Source organism: Perkinsus marinus (assembly GCF_000006405.1).
Source record: "Perkinsus marinus ATCC 50983 genomic scaffold scf_1104296948516, whole genome shotgun sequence".
Taxonomy (NCBI): domain Eukaryota; phylum Perkinsozoa; order Perkinsida; family Perkinsidae; genus Perkinsus; species Perkinsus marinus.
In genome coordinates this window covers 111,274-119,640 of record NW_003210155.1, presented here as the reverse complement: position 1 = coordinate 119,640, position 8,367 = coordinate 111,274, and the positions used below count along the sequence as shown (strand labels likewise).

At 47.5% G+C, this 8,367-nt stretch overlaps 4 protein-coding genes across 4 annotated transcripts in view; 3 read left to right on the top strand and 1 right to left on the bottom strand.

The window, feature by feature from the left end:
- Positions 1-2,746: 2,746 nt before the first annotated feature.
- On the bottom strand, positions 2,747-3,169 carry Pmar_PMAR023825 (hypothetical protein; the record flags this gene model as incomplete). The annotated part of the gene is made up of 1 exon (XM_002778610.1): positions 2,747-3,169. The coding sequence occupies one exon, from the start codon at positions 3,167-3,169 to the stop codon at positions 2,747-2,749; it is 423 nt and encodes a 140-aa protein (XP_002778656.1).
- A 1,629-nt stretch (positions 3,170-4,798) lies between these two features.
- Positions 4,799-5,997, top strand: Pmar_PMAR023824 (hypothetical protein). The gene has a single exon (XM_002778609.1). It carries the CDS (start codon positions 4,826-4,828, stop codon positions 5,822-5,824), a length of 999 nt encoding a protein of 332 aa, XP_002778655.1. The 5' UTR covers positions 4,799-4,825; the 3' UTR covers positions 5,825-5,997.
- Positions 5,998-6,113: 116 nt separating this feature from the next.
- Pmar_PMAR023823 (hypothetical protein) lies at positions 6,114-6,881 on the top strand (the record flags this gene model as incomplete). The annotated part of the gene is made up of 1 exon (XM_002778608.1): positions 6,114-6,881. A coding segment is annotated over one exon (768 nt), but the record flags the coding sequence as incomplete, so codon positions are not given.
- Positions 6,882-7,081: 200 nt separating this feature from the next.
- Pmar_PMAR023822 (hypothetical protein) overlaps positions 7,082-8,367 on the top strand; it is a gene marked incomplete at both ends in the record, with an annotated part of 1,506 nt that continues 220 nt past the window's right edge. The window contains 2 exons of the mRNA XM_002778607.1: positions 7,082-7,312; positions 7,621-7,693. Of these exons, the coding sequence (XP_002778653.1) occupies positions 7,082-7,312; positions 7,621-7,693 (304 nt within the window). The remainder of the gene's footprint in view (positions 7,313-7,620; positions 7,694-8,367) is intronic.

Sequence of the window (8,367 nt, the reverse complement as noted above, 5' to 3'; positions counted from 1 at the left end):
TAGGGTGCTTGTTTACCATCATTAATCACGTGATACAATACACATTAAATTTCCACGCACTGGAGTTTCCCAACCCGTTTTACGTGAAGTGGTGTAAAACTCGGTGAAAAACGCGATATTCGCGGTGATAAACAGTAGTCGGGAAATGTATTCTCCGATAGTGTTTTCATATCACTAGGGTGCAACTCTACTGTACATTCATAACGTCCAAGGCGCGCAGCATATACACGTGAAATGGAGACAGAATAGAGCCGAAATAATGCGCGACCGAATCGCCATCATAATCATGCTTTCGAGCAATGTTGAATTGTGCGTTCGCTCTCTTCACCTGAGCTCAGCAGTTCCCTAATTGTAGAGGTTTACACATGAACTCGAGTAGAAGTGTTCGGAAACCAACGAAAACTTCCTCAAAAACTTTCATAGTGCTACTTATACATGTATAGTGTGGGAAAATATGCACATGGTCAGCGACATGTGTTGGTGACAATATGAAAATCATGGCAAATTCTCCTTGGCTTCTGTACGTTTCTGCTCGAGTTCACATGTAAACTTCTGTAACTAGTGGGGGAATTCCTGAGCTGAGCTGAGGCGAGCGTATCTTCTCCAACACACATGTACTTGAGTATGTGAATATTCCTCTACACTGATTCCGGAGTATATTTTAGGTTGATTTTGGCAACCAACGATTCGAAAATTGCAATTCACGTTGTGGAGTGGATTGTCGTTACGGAGAAGATTGGGAACGATTTTGCTCCGAAAGCTTCGGTAAGTTCAGAAGAGTGTAATTAAAAGATAATGTGATAGACGCATAAACTCATATTGGCATGAGTGTAAATTGATTCTGATAATTCTGTTGAACTGCTGTGGAAATATTTGAATATACTTCACGAGTGCTGCGTATCACTGCGAAACAAAGAGTTTTTCACGGAGAACAACGCCATTTCACGTAAAGCGGGTGAAACTCCAATGTGAACATTACTCTGGACATGTAATGTGATGAAAGTAACCTCTCAAGACTATGATAGAGCCAAGTTGCTCACTAATAGTCAGTCGCTATCATTCATCCGGGAGTGGAAAACGTACACTCTTCACATTTGCATAGTATCAAATTGGCACGCAGTGCATGTGGTGAAAAGACATCTATAATCTAGGCTTCGAATTTCTCTATTTCGAGAAAGGCATACTTCCGATCTCGTCTGTTAATAGCGGGCGATTTTCAGGCAAAATGTGTTCTTTGGAAACGAGCGTGTCACCGTACAACCAAGTCGCTATAACATCCAATGTGTGCTTGCCGAAAGAATGCGATAACAATAACGACAAGAATGCCATATTAATTGGAGAATTAATGACAGGAGGGCTGCCCAGATATCGAACTGTAAGAGCTTTTGCTTCTCTTATCATCACTTCAAATATACGATGGAGTTTCACCCGTAATATGAAAAACCTATTTCAAGACTACTGCATACCATCGCGAATATTGCGTTTTCCGCAGAGTATTTCGCCACTCCATGTGGAATGAATGAAGCTCCGAAGCATCAAATTAATGACGGATTATAACCTAACTTGAAAAGCATATTTCAAAACTACTCCATAGCGCGAGTATCGCGTTTTTTACAGAGTCTTTCGCTACTTCATAATATGAGTTCATATGTTCATATGAAACGGGTGAAACTCCAATGCCCCAAATTAATTCGGAATATAATCCAACTAGCTGGATAACTTCGCCTTCGAGAAAAAACCGATATTGATGAGTTAGTTAGTGTTATGAGCTGAATGCTCCCACTTGTAAGATTCAATGGAAAAAATTTTCCCCTACTTTTGCCCACTAAATTTTGTCCTAATTTTCATCTACCTGTTGTGACTCACAACTTTTGAGTCTTCCGACATTATCGTCGATCTCGATGCCAGCCTGACCTATTCGTATCTCTCGAGCGTGTAAGTCAGATATCCTGTCCGTCCAATGCTGTGAGGAAGCTCCTCATCGCTTTACTAGTCATTGGCATTTTGGCATCGATAGGTGCAGCTACTTAGTGAGGACTCAAAACTGACATGTTTTTCATCATTTCTCTGTGTTGGTAGTTGGCTACTAGTTCCTCCAATGGGAGCGGGAGAGTTGTTGGCATCGGCCAATGCATTCAGACAAGGCACCAGGAAAACTCTAAGTAGATTTTTTGGCAGTGCATTCCGTCATCATTGATACCTCCCATGGGACTATCGTGTTCTAATAGCTTTACTCATTGTGTTTGTAGTGGGTATGGATCCCCTTCAACGAAGAAGGGATCTCCTGAGGCAGTGGAAGTCTCACATCACCTGATAACTGTGCATCAGATGGAGCGGGTGGTCAGTATGAACTTCATACTATGAAGAGCAACTCAACCTACTGGGAAGGGTTGCATCTCTAAGAGATGATCTCTTACGAGTAGTTATAGTCTAATGGATAGTGATCGTGAGTTCCGTACTGATGGTCTACGAGTTCGATTCACTGTAGGAACATAATTTTATCATTGTTAGTGGTGTGGAATGTTGAATAGTGAATAGTGGTGAGTAACGAGTTTGCCAACATGGACCGTAGAGTGAACCCCCATGGCACTGCCATAAGTGACAAAGAACACAACCGTAGTATTTCAATAACCGTCGCTGCATCCTACAGGCGAGTCGGTATATGCGTGAATGACGCTCTTATTTAGGGAGAATGAGAAAAGAAGGTGAAAAAATTGAAGCTACATCTACTGAGTAGATTCTACTCCTAGATGCAGAAGCATGGGAAAGGATCAGGTTTGGAACCACCATCGCACTTTCCGACGAACTTCCAGCCCGGCAACCTCCTACAGATACCACCTTGTGTCGCCAAGTCACAGACAAAATCACCGAGAGTACAAGGCCTATGAGGAGGTGTCGGTGGTTGAGTAGTGGTAGTTGTGGTGGGGGTTGGTGTCGGTGGTTGAGTAGTGGTAGTTGTGGTGGGGGTTGGCTTAGGACATTCGCAGGGGATGATTCTGGTGTCCTTGGGATCGAGAGTCTGGCAAACACGCCCAGCTGGATCTCGCTGGTAATCCTTACAGTAAGAGCCATGACCAACTTCCTGCTGGCACAGTCGAGTACCACAAAGCTTGTCAGCGGCAACATTGGTGACTGTAACCGCGATAAGGGCAAGATAGCGGGCGAACATCGTGATTGACGGTGCAAAGGATAAAAAAGATAGGACGAGACGGCCTTGGTGGTGACGTGACCCCAACGCCCGTGAAACCTCGTTGTTGTCGCCATGGATCCCGTGGAGGCTCCACGGTGGAGCACTTTCCTTGTTATGATGACCTGAGGTTGCTGATGTAGTGTTTAAAAAGGCCACTCGATCGCGGCGCTTGGGTCTGGGGATGAAAATTCTTCACAGCGATGCGAAGATTTCATCTCAAAGGAAATTGAGGTTTGTCCGATTATCGTCGCACGACTTGAGACGAGAAGGGGGCACTGCTCGGCAGGCCCCACCATACTCTAAGCCTTGCTAAAACAGCAAGGGGACGAAGTTGCAGACAAACCCGATTCCTTCCGCCACGGATCGAGGGTGGGTGGGAGAAGGACGCAATCATCTGACAAAGTCTCGGAGCTGACTCGTCCAGAGGCCTACGCAAGCTCTGCTTCGGTGAAACCGTGGGTATCTTCGGGCGTTGGCGAAGGCGGTTGCGTTCCGGACGCACGCTGGTGAAGCGTCGCTCCGGGTTGACTTTCTAATGTTGGGTTAACGAGTTACCCCGTGATAACAGTCAATAGCAATACATAGTAGTGATTTATAATGATAGCAAAATCGGTACTCGCTGTTAACAAGCCGGCAAAAGTCTCATTAAGCTCGAACTTTCATAGGGACAGGCTTCGTGTCTCCAGGTGGACCCGGATGCTTCCAAACCAAAGACTGCATAGATTCATATCCAAGAATGAATCACTATCATTCCTGTAGGTGTCAACAAGTGAAGTTTGTCTAGAAGCACAAGCCAGGTTGAACTTCAGTTACAGCCACGAGGTCCGCTAAGGAACGTACCCATTTTAGCCTTGGGCGTGGAAACCCCCCTGAACAGAGGGCGCGTCTCTTGCGACTTTTCAAGGCGTCGACTTTCAAACGCTGAGTTTCCGATATTCCGTGAATCCATCACGAGAATGCGCAAGTTAAAATTATTAAGAACTGTTCGTGCTTTTTATCAGCTGTTGGATACGAACGATGATGAGTCCGTTGATAAATCCATCAGCTGAAAAAATGCGTATTTTAGCCTCGGGCGTGAGAATGATAACACACGAGTGTGCTTGTGTGTGCGTACACAATAGGGCGAGCGACATCAGAACTCGCACGCACGGGAGAACGAAGCTGCCCTTGTATGGAGCTCCTCCAGAGCGTGGGCACACGAGAGTATCTCCAAGTAACTACTCATCTCATTCTCTCCCGTCATTTCCCTTGTGGGTCTCTCCCCACCTTGGCGATCTTTTCCTCGCACTAACACTCTTGTTCACCGACAGGCTTTCGGTGACTACTCGGCTCTCTGCCCCTGTGTGCACAGGCTCCTCCTGTTGACGCTCCCGAGCCTCCCCTCGAACTGGTTGGGCTCACTCAACCTCGCTAGTTTGCAGTCCCCTAGCTTGCCCGCTCACGGGTTATTCTATCTTACCCACTTTGTCAAGACCGGCGCCTCGACATTTAGTCCTCTTCCTTTGGAGTATCTCAGCTGGTTGATGCGGCAAGTATGTCTGCTCGACCACGGGTGTACTCCTCTGTGTTTAGGGTATTTGTTGGCTAACGAACCGTCCCTTCACATTCAGTTTCCGCTGTAATTCTCCTCTCGATATGCCTGCAACTAGACGAAGGTCTACAGCCAAGACACCGGTGACCAAGAAGCCTCCTTTCAAACTATCTCCTCGAAAAAAATCCACACGGTCATCCTCAAGTACCAAACGCTTGAACTCGGCTCTCCCTCTCCAGCACGAGCAACTACCTTCTCCACATGCAGCTACTCCTGTGTCATCAGTATCAGTCAACGACAATGCTGCAGCTCTCTCACTCGCCGATAGCGATGACATGGACTCCCAAACTCATAGTTTCTTGAAACTCACCATGCCCGAGAACGGTGATCTCTCTCCTCAACCAGCGAAGTTGTCCACGATCCCACCAACGGTCCCACCTATCCCACCGCATTCGCATCCGAATGCTCTGCCAACCACGCCTTCAATACCAGGACATCTTCTCGCGCCGGTTCCTCAGAGGAGAAATTGGTTATCTACTTGGTTGGACCTTAGCTGGTACGAGTTCATCTCACAAGGGTGGCGTCGCATGAAGGGTCACAAATTTGACGACTCGAATACATCTCTGCCCCTTACTGCCGTCATCTTGGGCGCACAAGCCTTTATGGCTCGTCTGCACAAAGCCAATCTCATCTCCTATGCCGCCTGCGCAACAACAGTTGGCCTGTTATGTGATATGGGTTACGGCCCTCAAGGGACTCTCCGCGCCAAGCAAGCCTTTGAAAGCCTCATACAGCAAATTGCAGCAGCCGTGGCCGACAATCGCACACCAGACGTCGATCTCTTACTCACGAATCACAGATGTTTTATTTTAGAGCAGATTTGTACCTCCTTCACGGGCTTCACTCCTGCTCCTCCCACGGTCCCATCTCAACCGAGGTCATCTAAACTTTGGCCTACATCCTACTCTTGGTGGGACAGAACGACTAGGTCTGACTGGAACAACTACAACAATACCAAGTGGTGGTCTTGTGGCTCATGGGATAAGCACCAAAACAAAAACTCTGCGTCTTCCACCCCTGCCAAGTCCGACGGTCGCAAATGAAATCAAAAGCAAAAAGCCATGCTCATGGTCTATCTCTAGTCCTACGGACGCCTTTTTTCCCCTGTCTCTTGTCGAATCTTTCCGATATTATTCACACTCCACGAGTCTACTCACACCATTCTCGTCTAGTCTATCACTTTCTGTCTCCACCTACTACCACGCTTCGAGCTTCAGTTCACTATGTCCATGCTCAGCGATTATGAGCTCTCCCAGACAACTGGTTGTTGAACTCTTCTGGTTGCCTACCTCGTTGTGTTGGCAGGTCTTTCCACCTCTTCTTCATCACGAAATGTCTTACGCCGGCAAACGGAGTTTGTCAACATCATCACACACATCACGCCCTCCTAAAACCAGACGAGGCCTACGATCAACACGTGCTGGCATCCGCCGTAAACTGCTACATGCCATCAAGCAGGCTTCACTCGATGGTGTTGTCGAAACAGTTGTCTCTCACGATATCCTACTCGTTCGTCCAAGAGCTGGTGTTGACATCAGATACGGGTATCCCGTATCCAAGTCCACTCGTGGCCTTCACCAGGCCGACTACGACCCGCCTTCGGTGGTAGACTCTCCCTTTGCACATGCAAGCTGGGTGTTGGAGCAGGGTTTCGACATCGAGACCAAGTACGAACTTCCTACTATGCTACAGGTTGTAGCATCTGCTTTGCGAGCTCTTACTAAGGCCGAACTTCGTTGGCTTCGCCGTCATAATCAAGTTGCCTTGAGTCAACTCTCTGCCTCATCTCCCTCTAACTGCAAGTTCAAGCCCCATTTAGCAGCTTCTCACTGGAACCTACACACACTTCAACTTCTAGTGAGTCTCACCAACCACGTCGACTCACAATTGGTCAGAGATCTCTCTCAAGGTTTCCCCATCACAGGCGACATTCCCGACGGAGGCCTCTTCCCGAAGTTAACCAAACCGCGGGTTGCCCGTTGTGACAGAAATGATCTGATGCTACGGACTCGCGATATTCAACGTATGTCCTCCTACTTACGAACCTCTAAAACCGACGAGCGTCTCCAGGAAGCCCTCTCTGCGGATATACTGGCGGAAGTGTCTCTAGGTCGAGCAGAAGGGCGGCCCTTCAAGGGCCTTTTCCTATTTGTGACAATGAGCTTCCAAAGTCAATCTCGTATGTTTCACCACTGTTTGGCATCGATCAAGGCGACAAAATTCGTCTCATATCGAACTATTCCTTCCGTGGGGGCCGTTATACGTTCAACAATGCCACTACTACCCGACATAAAGTCGAAATGCCTCGTTTGGGTCATGTAGCCTCATTGATAGCGGAGGCAAAGTCTGACCAGACGGACTTCCATTTGGCTCGCATTGATCATCAAGCGGCCTATCGTCAATTACCGCTCACCAAGCAGGATGCATCATATGCCGCTGGACTATTCATCCACACTGATGGTTCTGTTCAAGTAGTGAAGCCACTAGTGGCTCCATTCGGAGCTATCGGCAGCGTGTCCGCCTACCTTCGGGTAGGCGAACTCCACTGTCATTTGGCCAGATTTTTGGGTCTTTGCCCTCTATTCTCTTACATCATGTAAGTTACATGGACGACTATTTTTCCATAGAAGGTTGGGAAACCTGTCAGTCTTCGTTTGAGTTCTTCCTCTTCCTCAACACCCTAACTGGTGCTCAAGTAAATAGTTCCAAAACCGTTCCACCAGCTTCTCGCAACTTACTGCTCGGCTTGGAACTTGATCTCTCTAGTGGTGGATGCGTGGTGCGTCTAACTCCAACCAGGAGAGTGACATTGCTATCAGAGTTACACGCTGCCCTTCAGAACCATGCCCTCTTGACGTCCAAGCTTACCGGCAAGACCTCGTTTTGCTGTGAAGCTCTTTTGGGCAGACTTGGTAGAGCGCAAACTCGAATCCTGATACGTGCTACCCAGGGCTTACAGATGTCATCTGACGTTATCGATTTCGCTATATCGAGCTTAATCTCGTTATTCTCAGCAAGGTCATATGCACGAGACCTTGTGAGAGAATGCAGTCTACATCATGCTCCATTCTGGTGCTACTCAGATGCTTCATCGACTTTCGGCCTGGGGATAGTAGCTCCATACCAATCTACGACCTCCGGAATGGCGGGAAAGCTACAACTTGCTAACTCTCGTAGCGTGCATATTAACAAGTTGGAAATTCTCGCTGCAGGAGCCGCACTTGAGTCTTTCAGCACTTACATTCGTGATAAGCCAGTTCTCCTTTTTGTTGATAACACGACTTGTGAAAGCCTCATTCTACGCGGATCGTCCTTATCTCCTTCTTTGAATGTTATCAGTAGCGAGTTCTGGAGAGGGATTGCCGACCTACACACATTACGGCCATATTTGTTGCTCATGTCCCGTCAAAGCTCAACTTGGCCGATGGCTTATCTAGAGGCGAAGACCTCACGCTTGCTAGCACTACTCTGAAAACAGTCCCACTGGTTCTCCCAGCTTGGACTGATCGCTGCTTTACTCCATGAAGTTTACAGAGATTTAACAGCAAGTTACCATTCTGTTTGCCTCTGCACTATCACATGTATT

Bases quoted from the DNA above. Each gene is read 5' to 3' on its own strand.
- Pmar_PMAR023824 (XM_002778609.1), top strand. From the start codon at position 4,826: ATGCCTGCAACTAGACGAAGGTCTACAGCCAAGACACCGGTGACCAAG.